Source organism: Trachypithecus francoisi, unplaced genomic scaffold (assembly GCF_009764315.1).
Source record: "Trachypithecus francoisi isolate TF-2019V2 unplaced genomic scaffold, Tfra_2.0 Lachesis_group4, whole genome shotgun sequence".
Classification (NCBI taxonomy): Eukaryota; Metazoa; Chordata; class Mammalia; order Primates; family Cercopithecidae; genus Trachypithecus; species Trachypithecus francoisi.
The window spans coordinates 114,405,888-114,421,616 of NW_022681469.1; the positions used below are offsets into that span (position 1 = coordinate 114,405,888).

The following is a 15,729-nucleotide window of genomic DNA, read 5'->3' on the forward strand; positions in this document are numbered from 1 at the left end:
AGGCAAGCAGCACACGTACCAGTCATCTTTTATTTGGAGGTTAATTCCCATTAGGACATGAAAGGATTCAGCAACGATCGAGATTATGTTCCTCACGGAGGGGCTCAGGCCAAGGTCATGGGGTCGGGGGGTGGTGCAGAGCAGTCCTCTTCAGTGGTATTTGCGGAGCCGCTCGTGCTCTGAAGTCAGGAAGGCAAGATGGTAAGTATCTTACAAGGTTACAGTGAAGGCACAGCATGACAGGAAGCAGGCTGAGATCACACAAAGCCTTCCTGAGAATTCCCTTCAGAGATGACCCACGACCCGCCTGCCGGTGTCTCTGCAGAATCAGCAGACCCAGGGGGGCACAAAGACACCTCAGGAGCCAACCTGCCACCTGCTTTCTTTCCAGAAGGAACAGAGGGAACACCTGCTCAGACAAACAGCCCTGAGAACCCGTCCCTCAGAGGCAGCACCGCCCTGGTGCAGCAGAGTGGGAGTGAGGTGGGGGTGGGGGGTGTACACGACACTGTCAGAAACAGCCTAGTCAGAGGACGTCAGCAACACTTCCTGCCAATCTCCCACCAGACAAGCTCCTCTCGAGCCTCAAAGCCGGAACAGCCCTGCTTTTCTGGGGTACCAGATTATCCCACTCAACTCATTTCTCTTTCTGCATTGGCTACTAGGAAGATCGAGCCAAATTTTCACAGACCCTGCTGTATTTTAAAGAATGCTTCTAAGTATTCTCTTTACCCTGGCTTCATCGTGATTTTCCTGTGTTCTCTTTGTCACAATTTTCTCATTCAAACAATATCCCACATACTGTACTCTTTTTTTTTTTTTTTTTTTGAGGCGGAGTCTCGCTCTGTCGCCCGGACTGGAGTGCAGTGGCCAGATCTCAGCTCACTGCAAGCTCCGCCTCCCGGGTTTACGCCATTCTCCTGCCTCAGCCTCCCGAGTAGCTGGGACTACAGGCGCCCGCCACCTCGCCCGGCTAGTTTTTGTATTTTTAGTAGAGACGGGGTTTCACCGTGTTAACCAGGATGGTCTCGATCTCCTGACCTCGTGATCCGCCCGTCTCGGCCTCCCAAAGTGCTGGGATTACAGGCTTGAGCCACCGCGCCCGGCCCATACTGTACTCTTGACAGGTCCCTCCAATTCTTTTAAGTGGAAACATAAGGGATTTACTAAAGGTCTCTCAGCCTCGGAAGAAGGTGGGCTGCTGTCTCTAATGAAATCAGTCACCACCACCCTCTCTTGGGAAACTGAAGGCAAGATGCTGCAGAGGCACTCACTGAGATGCTTGTAGGAAATGCAGTAGTTGAAGAGCACGTAGCATGCCAGCACCATGGTAATCCCCGAGATGCTCCCTTTCCTCACGTTAATGTACTTGTTGTAGTACCGGTAGTAACCTGCAAATGCAAGAGGCGCTCACTGCCCTGCTGGGCTTCACATTTCAGTGAAGTTGAGCACACAGTTGAGTCTAGCTGACATTCAGGGACCCAGTCCTGCTCTGGCTGTTTAAGCCCCTCGCCCTGCATTCACTGGCTGATAAAGGTGACAAGCACAAATGCCAGTAAGGTCTCCAGTCCCCACAGCCTAAACTATAAGCACATACCAGCTCCTGAACTAGGCCCACCTGGATTCCACCTCTCCCCTTTGGCCTTGATCTTGTAGCCTCTTGAGTAGCTGGGACTACAGGCATGCACCACCACACCCAGCTAATTTTTCTTGTGTGATTTTTTTATAGAGATGGGGTCTCTCCACATTGCCTAGGCTGGTCTAAAACTTGGCTCAAGCAATCCCCCCGCCTTGGCTTCCCGAAGTGCTGGGATTACAGGCATGAGCCACTGCACCCAGCCAAGATAGGCCATTTCAAATATTTGTCCTGGAAGTTCTGGCAGGGAGGTGAGCATCATATTATAGACTAATGCCCACTATGGTTCCAATTCATTTTCCTCTTAAAGAAGTCTTAGGATTTCTCTAAGAGGCAGATGTACTGATTCCAAGCAATAGGAAACACGTTCTTGGCTGCAATATCTCAGAGCCAGCCTTTGAAAGCACCAATCAACCATGAAGGTCCAAGGCCTAGCCACCCCTCCCTGTCCTCCTCTATATAACTTACTGCTTTCGGACAACAAGACCTTCGTCGCCCAAATTAATTCATGGCAAAAAGAGACCTGAAGACCCAGAGATTTGCTTTCATTTACACACATCCACAAGGCTCTGACCTCTTTGAAATGCTCCGAGAATGCCACTAGGGCTGAAGTCCCGCATCAAGATCCAGCTTGGCAGCTCCCCCAGTTTGACCTCTAGAAGTTTCTTGTCCTTCACTGGTACTGAAACGGAAGAGTGAGAAAAAATACCCACTGAACAATCTCCCAGTAACACACATGGCATCCTGCCACTACTTCAACTATGCAATAAAGGTGCATAATGCAATTACACAGAGGCTGCACATACATAATATTACAAAGACGTCACATCAAACCCACTATTTTAAGCCTGAGTCCATACAATAGCAGAACTGCTACAGCGTCAGCTTTATTAACCAACAGGACGTCTGAGTAACAGCTTGCTGGGAGTAACTCCAGAAAAGGGTCTCAAGGAAAGTAGTAACGTGGAGGATAGGAAAGACTACTGCAAAGCTAACATTTACTTGACATTATTAGCTTATTTCATCTTCACAACAAGCAGTTCATGCCTTTATCTTACAGGAGGGGAGGGGGATAGACTCAGAGAGGTTGGGCCATGTGACCAAGGTCACACACACAACGTGGGGGCAGGACTGGCCCCCCACGTCCCTGAAGCCAATATGAGAGTGCCCTGTCCAACCCTAGGGATGTGTGCCTGGAGAACGTACTAGAGGGGATGTGGAAGGCGAGCAGCACGATGGTGGCCCCAAGTGTCTCACTCAGACTTGATGCACTTGTTTACTAGGGAAGGGCTTCAAGAAGCACCTGGGTTCACACAGCTGCCAGCCTCCCCAGATGGGCCAGCCTGAGCAAGTATAATGAAAGAAACCCAAGGAATTTCCACCTCCAGCATCCTGGGACCACGGACGCCAACCATTTCCAGAGATAAAAATAAGAGATTACACATTCCGAGAAGTCAACTGACTTAGGAAAAACCATTCCAAATGACTGAACGGCCCCAGACCATATTCTAACGGGAGTCTGAGAGCAAGGAATCAGAAGAATTCCTGGCTGACACTGCACTGTCCTCACATTTGGGCCCAGGAGGAGACTACAGAGGGTCAGGAAGTGGGTGGGCCTGTGGGTGTCAAGGAGATGCACTTAAGGAAGGAATGGTCTCCCCTGTTCTCCCTGCAAATATTTTATTTATTTATTTATTTATTTATTTATTTTTGAGACAGGGTCTCGCTCCATTACCCACGCTGGAGTGCAGTGGTTATGCACAGGTGTGATCGCAGCTCACTGCAGCCTCACTGAGCTTCCTGGACTGAAGTGATCCTCCTGCCTCAATCTCCTGAACAGCTGGGACTACAGGTGTGTGCCACCACACCCAGCTAATGATCAGTTTTAAAAAGCTTTTAGCAGGTGTCCTATTGAGGGCAAAGAGTCTAGTCCATGGTGCCTTCTCAAAGATAACCACAAGAGGAGCCAGAGTAAATCATTCCAAGGGTTTCTTCTCCATTTTGGGATCAAAGGAAAGACTAAGGCTCTGTCAGGACCAGCCTCAAGAGTCTGCTGAGGGAGGCCGGGCACAGTGGTTCACACCTGTAATCCCAGCACTTTGGGAGGCCAAGGCAGGCATATCACTTGACGTCAGGAGTTTGAGACCAGCCTGGCCAACACAGTGAAACTGCACCATGAGATCGCGCCACTGTACTTGCCCAGGCTGGAGAGCAGTGTCACGATCTTGGCTTACTGCAACCTCCACCTCCTGTTTCTAGCCATTCTCCTGCCTCAGCCTCCTGAGTAGCAGGGACTACAGGTATGAGCCATGACACACAGCTAATTTTTGTATTTTTAGTAGAGATGGGGGTTTCACCATGTTGGCCAGGCTGGTCTCGAACTTCTGACCTCAGGCAATCCACCTGCCTCAGCCTCCAAAAGTGCTGAGATTACAGGCGTGAGCCACTGCACCAGGCCAGAAAACTCACTTCTTGATCCAGTGAAGCCATTTTTTCACATTCACATAAACTATGCAGGCATATTCTGCATCTCGTAACCATGTTCAGGGACTGGCATGGAGTCTGGCACATCAAAGGAGAAAAAAGCCAACAATTCACAACTTGTTTTTCTCCCTAGTTCTATTTCTGTATTATGAAGACAAGGGTGTTTCCTTAAAACTAACACATTTGGGGCCGGGCGTGGTGGCTCGCGCCTATAATCTCAGCACTTTGGGAGGCCGAGGCAGGAGGACCACCAGGTCAGGAAATCGAAGACCGCCCTGGCTAACATGGTGAAACCTCATCACTACTTTAAAAAAAACAAAAAAATTAGCTGGGCGTGGTGGCAGGTGCCTGTAGTCCCAGCTACTCGGGAGGCTGAGGCAGGAGAATGGCGTGAACCTGGGAGGTGGAGCTTGCAGTGAGCAGAGATCCTGCTACTGCACTCCAGCCTGGGCAACAGAGCGAGACTCTGTCTCAAAAAACAAAACAAAACAAAAAAAAAAGCAAACCTAATACATTTGGCCAGGTGCAGTGGCTCACACCTGTAATCCCAGCACTGTGGGAGGCCAAGGCAGGCAGATCACGAGATCAGGAGTTCAAGACCAGCCTGACCAACACAGTGAAACCTCATTTCTACTAAAAATACAAAAATTAGCTGGGCATGGTGGCACATGCCTGTAGTCCCAGTTACTTGGGAAGCTGAGGCAGAATTGCTTAAACCTGGGAGGTAGAGGTTGCAGTGAGCAGAGATCGCACAACTGCAAGCGACTATCCAGTTCATCCGAGATGCATCTATACTTATTCCACGAATTTCTCTTTTACTGGAAGGCAGAGGAAGGCCTCAGTCCTTGGTTGCCCTATTCAAATTCCCACCCCCACTCTACACACACCCACTCCTCTGCAGCACTGAAGCTTCCAACTGCAATCGCTGGCTCACATAAAGAGACCCAGTAGAGTTTAGGGGCAGAGCAGACGCTGGGGTCAAGTTTCTGGGTTTAGTGCCATTTTGTAGGTGTGTGCCGTTGAGCAAGGTACTACCCCTTCTCAGTTTCCTCCTTTGTGAAATCCTTGGTACTTGGCCCTAGGTACTATGTAAATGAGAACTATTACCACCTTTCTGCCTGATTATGAGCTACCTGAAGGTGGGAATATCCCCACTTCCCTGGTATATGACAGATTCTCAGTAATGGTTGTAGAACCACCACAGATCCTTGAGAGGAAGCATACTGTTCATTACTATGAAGCCACATGGAAATGACAAGTCTCTCCTGAGTGCTAAGTCCAGCCTGGGGGTTGTCCAGAGAAGAAAGATTTTAGGCTTTGCAAGCCACATAAGGTCTCCATAGCACAGTCTATTTTATTTTTTTTTTTTTTTTTTTTTTTTTTTTTTTTTTTTTTTTTTTTTTGAGGAGGAGTCTCGCTCTGTCGCCCGGACTGGAGTGCAGTGGCCGGATCTCAGCTCACTGCAAGCTCCGCCTCCTGGGTTTTTTACGCCATTCTCCTGCCTCAGCCTCCCTAGTAGCTGGGACTACAGGCGCCTGCCACCTCGCCCGGCTAGTTTTTATATTTTTAGTAGAGACGGGGTTTCACCGTGTTAGCCAGGATGGTCTCGATCTCCTGACCTCGTGATCCGCCGTCTCGGCCTCCCAAAGTGCTGGGATTACAGGCTTGAGCCACCGCGCCCGGCCTATTTTATTTTTAAACAATCTTTTTAAAAACAGAAAACGGCCCAATGCAGTGGCTTACGCCAGCAATCCCAACACTTTGGCTGAGATGGGAGGCCAAGATGGGAGGATCGCTTGAGGCCAGGAGTTTGAGACCCCATCTCTATAATAAAGAAATAAATAAAATAAAAACAAAAAACCATTCTGGGCCCAGCGTGGTGGCTCATGTCTGTAATATCAGCACTGTGGGAGGCTGAGGCGACCAGCCTAGCCAACATGGCAAAACCCCATCTCTACTAAAAACACAAAAATTAGTAGGGTATGGTGGCGGGCACCTGTAATCCCAGCTACTTGGGAGGCTGAGGCAGGAGAATCGCTTGAACCTGGGAGGTGGAGGTTGCAGTGAGCCGAGATCATGCCATTGCACTCCAGCCTGGGCAACAAAAGCAAGACTCCATCTCAAAAAATAAATAAATGAAAATAAAAAATAAAAACAAAAACAAACAAAAAAAACATTCTGAGCTCATGGCCAGACAAAAACAGGCCACAGGAAATCCAACTCACTGGCCATAGTTTGCCAACCTCTGATCTTATCTACTGCTGCTAATTCATATTTCCCTCACTTTATGTGCTCGTGAAATACTGTCTTTGTACTCTGGTGACAGACACCACCTAAAAGATCATCAATACAGTACCTAAGAGACATGGATTTCTTCACTGGGGTGATGCTGAATAGGCCAGGCACATGACATGACCCTGCCTTAAGGTCACAAAGTAAAGGCTGGGATGACCAGCTCACACCAACTGAGTACTCACTGTGGGCCAGGCAGTGTTCCAAATGTCTTTCATGTACTAAATGGATTGATCCTTAGTCCAGAGCTCTTGACCACAGCCCTATGTTTAGACACAATGCCCCAGCGTTCGCTTTTCACAGGTTGTCTCCTTAACACAACTACCGTGTATGACTAATATGCCCATTTTACTGAAGGGAAAACAGCTTCCCTCTCATCTTTTCTGAACCCCTCTTCTTTTCTCCACGTTGAGATTAAGAATACAGAGGCCGGCTGGAGTCAGGGGTTCGAGACTAGCCTCACTAATATGGTGAAACCCCGTCTCTACTAAAAATACAAGAATTAGCCAGGTGTGGCGGCGCACGCCTGTACATCCAGCTAGAGATCATGCCACTGCACTCCAGCCTGGGCAACAAAGCACGACTCCGTCTCAAAAAAAAAAAAAAAATACAGAGGTCAGGTGCGGTGGCTCAAGCCTGTAATCCCAACACTTTGGGAGGCCGAGGCAGGTGAATCAGGGAGGCTGAGGCAGCAGAATCACTTGAACCAGGGAGGCAGAGGTTGCAGTGAGCTGAGATCAGCCACTGCACTCACTCCAGCCTGGGCGACAGAGCCAGACTCCATGTCCAAAAAAAAAAAAAAGAATACAGAAACTGGGCCAGGTGGACACGGCGGCTCACACCTGTAATCCCAGCACTTTGGGAGGCCAAGGTAGGTGGATCACCTGAGGTCAGCAGTTCGAGACCAGCCTGGCCAACATAGTGAAACCCCGTCTGTACTAAAAACACAAAAATTAGCCGGCCATGGTGGCCGGCGCCTGTAATCCCAGCTACTCCGGAGGCTGAGGCTGGAGAATCGCTTGAACTCAGGTTGCAGTGAGCCGAGATCGCATCACTGCACTCCACCCTGGGCAACAAGAGCGAAACTCCGTCTCAAAAAAATAATAATAATAAAGAAAAATACAGAAACTGAGCTAAGACACACATGGGTTAATAAAAACTCTGCCACTATCAGGCTGTGTGACCTCAGAGAGGCCACACCACATCCCGAACGTTTATTTTCCTCATCTGTAAAATGGGATCGACTTTCCCAACAAGGACTGGCTGACAAGGCTACTATGGAGCATCTAGGACTAAAACACGGTTTAGCCCTATTTCAGAAACAAACAAACAAAAATCATGAGTGTGCACAGCTGGATGAATGTAGCGATTTACATATGGGTGTCACTGAAAAGCCTGCTGGTCATAAGCCTGTCCTAGAGAATAAAGCTCATTTACCACGAAGCCTCAGGTTTGAATACCAGCTCAACCCTCTCACGAGTTGTGACCTTGAACAGGTCACCCCACTTCTCTGAGCCTATTCAACACATATGCATTGAACCTTACATGGTATCAGGCACAGTCCTAGTCCTGAGCTCCCACTGGAACATTAAGCGTAAGCTTTGGAAAGAAGGGCAGAAGCTGCGCGTACCATTCAAGCGCAAAGCAACTGGGTCGCAGCGGGAGAGGGAAGCGGCTATTTCTTAGCGGAAAGAGGGACGCAAGGCCCAAGGCGGCGCATTCACAGGCCCAGAAGCGCGTGCCCCAGCTGCCTTCACCCTCCACACCTAACCCAGTTGGCGCGGGCCGTGGGCATCAGGAAGGCGCGGCTGGGCGGGCGGAAGGGAGTCGGGCAGCGTAAGACCCTGAAGTAGGGTCTCGCGCGCCTCGAGGTCGTGGCGAAGTCCCCGAGCGAAGAGCAGGCAGCTCCGCAGGTTTCTTCTGTCCCAGTGAGGCTTTGGAGCGTGGACCCTGGCTCCTATTTCCACCACGGCATCCAAGCAGCCTTACCCGGGGCCTGACACTCACCGACTGACGCCATCTTGGAGTCCTGGTGTCCGCTGTGCCTGGCCGCGCTAGGGCTGCGGGGTAGGAAATGCACGCTCCATCCGGGAGCGTAGAGCAGAGGCTCACGGGAAGCAGGTCACAAGTGCGCACACCCTGGAACTACTAGAGGGCCATGAAGCGAAGGGCGAGGTGCCTGGAGAGCAAAAATCCGAGGGTCCTGCAGTTAGAGAGAGGGGGCGTCTCAGCCTGGCCCCCCTACCTTAAAAGGGACAACAGGCATGCACCAGCACGGCAGGCTAATTTTTGTATTTTTAGTAGAGAGAGGGTTTCACCATGTTGGCTAGGCTGGTCTCGAACTCCTGGCCTCACGTGATCTCCCCCCGCCCCGCCTCGGCCTCCCAAAGTGCTGGGATTACAGGCGTGAGCCACCAAGCCCCGTCTATTTTTATTTTTATTTTTTACTTTTCAGACAGAGGCTCGATCACGGCTAACTGCAGCCTCGAACTCCCAGGGTCAAGCAATCCACCCACCTCAGCCTCCCAAGTAGCTAGGACTACAGGCGCACACCACCAGTCCCAGCTTTTTCTTTTTTCTTTTTTTTTTTTTGGTGGAAACAGTGTGGTGGGGAGTGGGAGTAGAGGCTCTCAATTTTGCTCAGGTTGGTCTTGAACTCCTGGCCTCAAGCGTTCTTCCTCCACCTCCGAAGTAGCTGGAAGTACAGGTACACACCACCATGCCCAGCTAATTATATTTTGTAGAGAAGAGATCTCTCTATGTTGCCCAGACTGGCCTTAAACTCCAGGTCTCGAGCGTTCCTCCCACCTCGCCTTCCAAAGTACTGGAATTGCCGGCATGAACCACACTGCCCGGCCTACTTCAATTTTGATTTATTTTATTTTACTTATTTATTTATTTGTTTATTAGAGTGTCGGTCCGTTGCCCAGGCTGGAGTGCAATGGTGTGACCTCTGCTCACCACAACCTCTGCCTCCCAGGTTCAAGCGATTCTCCTGCCTCAACCTCCGGAGCAGCTGGGATTACTGGCGCACGCCACCACACCCAGCTATTTTTGGTATTTTTAATAGAAACGGGGTTTCATTATGTTAGCCAGACTCATCTGGAACTCCTGACCTCGTGATCCGCCCACTTTGGCCTCCCAAAGTGCTGGGATTACAAGCGTGAGACACTGCCCGCCGGGCCTCCGATTTTTAAAACAGCTTGGAGAGCAGGTCTTGCAGTCACCACCACCTTCGTTCAGTTCATTTTGCTACATTTCTTGTTTCAGAGGTGCCATTGTGGGGTTGGTCCATGTCTACTCCCCTTCTCCCACTCACATATACAATTATAGGTGTGTGGAAGCATGGCCAGCATCTCCAGTGGGAATTAAAAATGGTTTAAAAAAAAAAAAAAACCGGGTGCGGTGGTTCACGCATGTAATCCTAGCACTTTGGGAGGCAGAGGTGGGCGGATTACTTGAGTTCAGGAGTTTAAAACCAGCCTGGCCAACATGGTGAAAATAGGAAAAAAATTAGCTGAGCGTGGTGGCAGGTGGTGTAATCCCAGCTACTTGGGAGGCTGAGGCAGGAAAATCACTTGAACCCAGGAGGTGAAGGTTGCAGTTAGCGGAGGTCAAGCCACTGCCCTCCAGCTTGGGCGAAAGAGCGAGACTCCGTCTGGGAAAAACAAAACAAAACAAACAAACAAAAAACCAGGCTGGCCGCGGTGGTTCACGCCTGTAATCCCAGCACTTTGGGAGGCCAAGGTGCACAGATCACCTGAGGTCAGGAGTTCAAGACCAGCCTGGTCAACATGGTGAAACCTCGTCTCTGCTAAAAATACAAAAAGTAGCCAAGCTTGATGATGTGCGCCCCTCACTTCCAGCTACTCCAGAGGCTGAGGCAGGAGAATTGCTTAAACCTGGGAGGCGGAGGTTGCAGTGAGCAGAGATGGGGCCACAGCACTGCAGCCTGGGCGATGGAGTGAGAACTTGTCTCCAAACAGAAACCCCGGCGAATATAGTAGTGTAGCGCAGTCGGAGTGTTCTCAATGGTTCCATGCGCCCTTGAACTCTGTCTTCAAAAGTTTATTTCACTTGCTCCTTGTGGTGCGGTGCGTGTTGACCATCCACGGTATAATGCAGGTATAATGTAGTCTTAGGAGTTTATAACCCGCCTTGGGCTGCGTCCCTAAGCAACTGAACCCCCAGGGAAAACCCTGCCCATTGCCCCAGGACCTGTGTAACTCCCACTCCCCGGAGCTGGGGCAGATGGCCCCGCAGGAGGGATCAGGGATGGGGTCTACTGGACCCCAGGTGTCAGGTCCTCCGTGGGGCAGGAATCCGGGCTGGGGACCTTCCTGGTCCACCTAGGGAATCGTAAGTTTCACTGGGCTACTACGCTTTATTTGACTCAGCGGTGCCAAGTCTGGCCTGAGGGTCTGATTTAAGGTCTGTTCTGGGAGGGGAGGGCGTAGAGGGCGGGCAGCGCGCGCCTTCTGCGGAGGTGCGAGAAGGGGACCTGGAAGACTACGAGGGACCGAAGAGACCTGACTGCACTGTGTCCGGGAAGAGGCAGCCTCCGGGTGCTGATGGACTTGAGGGCTGTGGGAGGGGAAGCCGAGGGGGCCGCTGTTTCGTGGGCCGCGCAGGAGAGCAGCGAAAGTCAGGAGTGGCCGGTGGCACCTGCGACCCCGTCTTTTCCCCCACGCCGGCACTGGACACTTGCGGGGACGCAGGAGCCGCCAGAGCCCAGGATCCGCACACTGGAATCCTGGGAGGCCCCGGGAAGAGGCCGGAGGGAAGCGACGCGATGCCGGATCCCCTGGGCCAGATGGAAGGGCTGAGGGCGCAGGAGCTGTGATGGTGTATCTATAAATGCCAAGGTTTTAGTTAACGAACTGGGGTTGTTTCAGGGAAGGTGGGGGTGGGTTGGAGGGAGCAGATTATTCCAAATATACTTTTTTTTTTTTTTTTTTGAGGCGGAGTCTAGCTCTGTCGCCCAGGCTGGAGTGCAATGGCACGATCTCGGCTCACTGTACCTCCGCCTCCTGGGTTCAAGCGATTCTCCTGCGTCCCGAGTAGTTGGGATTACAGGCGCCCGCCACCACGCCTGGCTAATTTTTATATTTTTAGTAGAGATGGGGAGTCACCATGTTGGCCAGGCTGGTCTCGAACTCCTGGCCTCAGGTGATTTGCTTAGCCTTGGCCACCCAAAGTCCTGGGATTACAGGCGTAAACCACTGCGCCCGGCCTGAACATAGTACACTTTGGTTGATCGGACTCACGTGCAAATTCTTAGTGTTTCCCATGCAGAGGGCTGGGGAGAAGACAATCCCAATCCCTCACAACCCCGCCCCAGCCTTCTCGCTAAACTGCGCTTTCTCATTTTCCACTGTGGCTTCCCATACGTTTCTCCTTAGGAGACTCCATAGCCTGAGGGAAGTGAATTTTCCCTAATGAGAAGAGGATTATTTACGAACCCCGTGGTGGCATCTGTTTCTATGCTGTTTCGTTTACTTTTACACTTCCCTCCGAATAGCTGCATTACAAAAGGGAAAGAACTCTTAGTCAATCCCAAACCATAATAAAAGGATAGTAAAAAAAAACTATACTGGTCGCTACACCTGACAACTGCTGAAATAGGGTCCATCTAAAGCACAAAAAACTTACGCTTCCAAGACCTCGTGGCGCAACGGTAGCGCGTCTGACTCCAGATCAGAAGGTTGCGTGTTCAAATCACGTCGGGGTCAAACATATGATCATCCCTTTCTTTAGTCACCAGGAGTTATATAGACGTCTTACCGCTAACTCTCAACCTTGGACACTGTATTTTCTGTTCTTTAGCCCTAAAGATTTCTTTGCGTAGGTACTTCAGCAGTGGACCAGCACCTTAGCTAAAGTGTGAGGAAAAATTCAGAGCCAATATTTAGGTCGTGCTGTTCACATCTGTAGCAGGATTTATCCAGACTGTGCTTCAGATAGCACATTCACAGGACTTCAGATAGAACCTTAAAACAGTGCAGGAGCACTTTTGGGAGGCTGAGGCGGGCGGATTGCTTGAGCCCAGGAGTTCAAGACCAGCCTGGGCAACGTAGCAAAACTGTATCTCAAAAAAGCAAAACAAAACAACAGAAACAAAAACAACAACGCCAGTTGTGGTGGCACATACCTGTAGTCCCAGCTGTTGCTTAGGACACTGAGGCGGGAGGACCCCTTGAGTGCGGGAGGTTGAGGCTGTAGTGAGCTATCATTGTGCCACTACACTCCAACCTGGGTGACAAAGTGAGACGCTGTCTCTAACTGAAAAAATAAATAAAACGGTTCAGAGCTCAGGAAATAGTTGCCTTCCCAATCCAAAAACTACCTGCCCACCCTGGGGGTGCTGCTGTCCTTGGAAAAGCGTTGGTGGTGCAGCCTGATCTCCAGCATTTGAAGTTCAAGCGCCACTAGGACAAAACTTTATTCAAAACAAACGAGGAGGAAGTCAGTAGTCTTCCCCGAGCGGCTCCTACAGGACTGCGCTGGCCTCACCTGTCATCCGGCTCCCTCCCCACGTTCGTATTCCTGGAACGACCTGCTGGACTGAGTTCCTTGTCCTCTGCCTAGAGGTGGCCAGGCCTGACCTCACTGCTTTCCCTCTGTTCAAATGTCTCGAACCTGGAGCACTGAGTGTTCCCGTTCTCTGTTAAAGCAAACAGGAGTCAGGCGGGATGGCTCATGCCTGTAATCCCAGAACTTTGGGAGGCCGAGATGGGATGATCGCTTGAGCCCAAGAGTTCGAGACCAGTTTGGGCAACATGGCAAGACCCCATCTCTTGTATTTTTAATTAATTAATTAATTAAAGGATAGTAAAAAAACTATACTGGTCACTACACCTGACAACTGCTGAAATAGGGTCCATCTAAAGCACAAAAAACTTATGTTTCCAAGACCTCGTGGCATAACGGTAGTGCATCTGACTCCAGATCAGAAGGTTTGCGTGTTCAAATCATCTCAGGGTCACAGCTGTCTCCCAGGCTGGAGTACAATGACAATCTATTTACAGAGTCTCACTCTGTTGCCCAGGCTGGAGTACAATGGCACAGTTTATTTATTTATTTATTTATTTGTGAGGCAGAGTCTCACTCTGTCTCCCAGGCTAGGGGACAATGGCACAATTTTGGCTCACTGCAGACTCCGCCTCCTGGTTCAAGCGATTCTCCTGCCTCAGCCTCCTGAGTAGCTGGGATTACATACTCCTGCTACCATGCCTGGCTAATTTTTGTATTTTAGTTGAGACGAGGTTTCACCATGTTGACCAGGCTGGTCTCAAACTCCTGATCTCAAGTAATCTGCCTGCCTTGACCTCCCAAAGTGCTGGAATTACAGGCGTGAGCCACTGTGCTCGGCCAACACACATAGGTTTATTGCAACACTATTTACAATAGCAAAGACATGGAGCCGGCCAGGCGCGGTGGCTCACGCCTGTAATCCCAGCACTTTGGGAGGCCGAGACGGGCGGATCACGAGGTCAGGAGATCGAGACCATCCTGGTGGCTAACACGGTGAAACCCCGTTTCTACTAAAAATACAAAAACTAGCCGGGCGAGGTGGTGGGCGCCCGTAGTCCCAGCTACTTGGGAGGCTGAGGCAGGAGAATGGCGTAAACCCGGGAGGTGGAGCTTGCAGTGAGCTGAGATCGGCCACTGCACTCCAGCCCGGGTGACAGAGTGAGACTCTGCCTCAAAAAATAAAATAAAATAAAATAAAAGACACGGAACCAACCCAAATGCCCATCAATGGTATACTGGATAAAGAAAATGTGGTACATACACATCATGGAATACTAAACAGCCATTAAAAGGAATGAGATCCTGTCCTTTGCAGGGACATGGATGAAGCTGGATGTCATCAGCCTCAGCAAACTAACACAGGAACAGAAACCCAAACACAGCATGTTCTCATTCACAAATGGGAGTTGAATACTGAGAACGCATGGACACAGAGAGGGTAACAACGCACACCTGGGCCTGTTGGGGAGTCCCAGGTAAGGGTAGGGAACTTGGAGCACGGGTCAATAGGTGCAGCAAACCACCATGGCACATATAACAAACCTGCACCTTCTGCAGATGTGTCCTGTTTTGTTTTTTGTTTTTTTTGAGACGGAGTCTAGCTCTGTCGGCCAGGCTGGAGTGCAGTGGCTGGCCGGATCTCAGCTCACTGCAAGCTCCGCCTCCCGGGTTTATGCCATTCTCCTGCCTCAGCCTCCTGAGTAGCTGGGACTACAGGCGCCCACCACCTCGCCCGGCTAGATTTTTTTTTTTGTATTTTTTAGTAGAGACCGGGTTTCACTGTGTTAGCCAAGATGGTCTCGATCTCCTGACCTCGTGATCCACCCGTCTCGGCCTCCCAAAGCGGTGGGATTACAGGCTTGAGCCACCGCGCCCGGCCTGTTTTGTTGTTTTAGAAGAAGTAAAAAACAAACAAACTTGGGAGGCCCGAAGCAGACGGATCACTTGAGGTCAGGAGTTCAAGACCAGCCTGGCCAACATGGTGAAACCCCATCTCTACTAAAAACACACACAAAAAAGTAGCCGGGCATGGTGGCGGGCGCCTGTAGCCCGAGCTACTGAGGACGCTGAGGCAGGAGAATGGCGTGAACCCGGGAGGAGGAGCTTGCAGTGAGCCGAGATCGCGCCACTGCACTCCAGCCTGGTCAACGAAGCCAGACTCCGTCTCAAAAAAAAAAAAAAAAAAAGGAAAAATTAACTCCTTACTCACATTAAAATTGTATTTGGGGGGTAATTTACATAAGCCACACAATTATCCCTTTAATTAAAATCTAATTTTATTTTATTTTTTTTTGAGATGGAGTCTTTCTCTGTCGCCCAGGTTGGAGTGCAGTGGCGGGATCTTGGCTCACTGCAAGCTCTGCCTCCCGAGTTCAAGTGATTCTCCTGCCTCAGCCTCCCGAGTAGCTGGGACTACAGGCGCGCGCCACCATGCCCTGCTAATTTTTTTGTATTTTTAGTAGAATCGGGGTTTCACCATGTTGGCCTGGATGGTCTCAATCTCTTGACCTCGTGATCCGCCCGCCTCTGCCTCCCAAAGTGCTGGGATTACAGGCGTGAGCCACCGCGCCTGGTCCATTTTTCTTCCTTCCTCTGATAACCTTTCTCCCCTCCACAAACACACAGCCAAAGAAACAAATTGTGTCGCTCCTCAATCATAGAATAATTGCAAATTATGTTGTGATTAAACAGGAGGGGCGGGGCCCTGTCCGTCACGTGACTCTCCCGGTGCTGTCTGCGGCCGTTGATTGGTCTGGGCGGGAGGGCGGCCGTCGATTGGTCCG

General features: G+C 50.5%; 1 protein-coding gene and 1 non-coding gene across 5 annotated transcripts; one reads left to right on the forward strand and one right to left on the reverse strand.

Moving 5' to 3' along the window:
- Positions 1–11: 11 nt before the first annotated feature.
- Positions 12–8,580, reverse strand: ATP5MF (ATP synthase membrane subunit f). Of its 4 annotated transcripts, none has more exons than XM_033191801.1 (4): positions 8,420–8,579; positions 2,211–2,318; positions 1,275–1,391; positions 12–179 (listed from the first exon to the last, which is right to left on the reverse strand). In XM_033191801.1, exons 1-4 carry the CDS (start codon positions 8,430–8,432, stop codon positions 151–153), a joined length of 267 nt encoding a protein of 88 aa, XP_033047692.1. In that variant the 5' UTR covers positions 8,433–8,579; the 3' UTR covers positions 12–150. The 4 variants fall into 4 exon arrangements, with proteins under 4 accessions (XP_033047692.1, XP_033047691.1, XP_033047694.1 ...); XM_033191800.1 differs by having other exon boundaries at positions 8,402–8,470; XM_033191803.1 differs by lacking the exon at positions 1,275–1,391 and having other exon boundaries at positions 8,420–8,580.
- A 3,492-nt stretch (positions 8,581–12,072) lies between these two features.
- On the forward strand, positions 12,073–12,144 carry TRNAW-CCA. Its single transcript has one exon. It is a non-coding gene; the product is annotated as a tRNA-Trp (tRNA).
- The last annotated feature ends 3,585 nt before the right edge of the window (positions 12,145–15,729 follow it).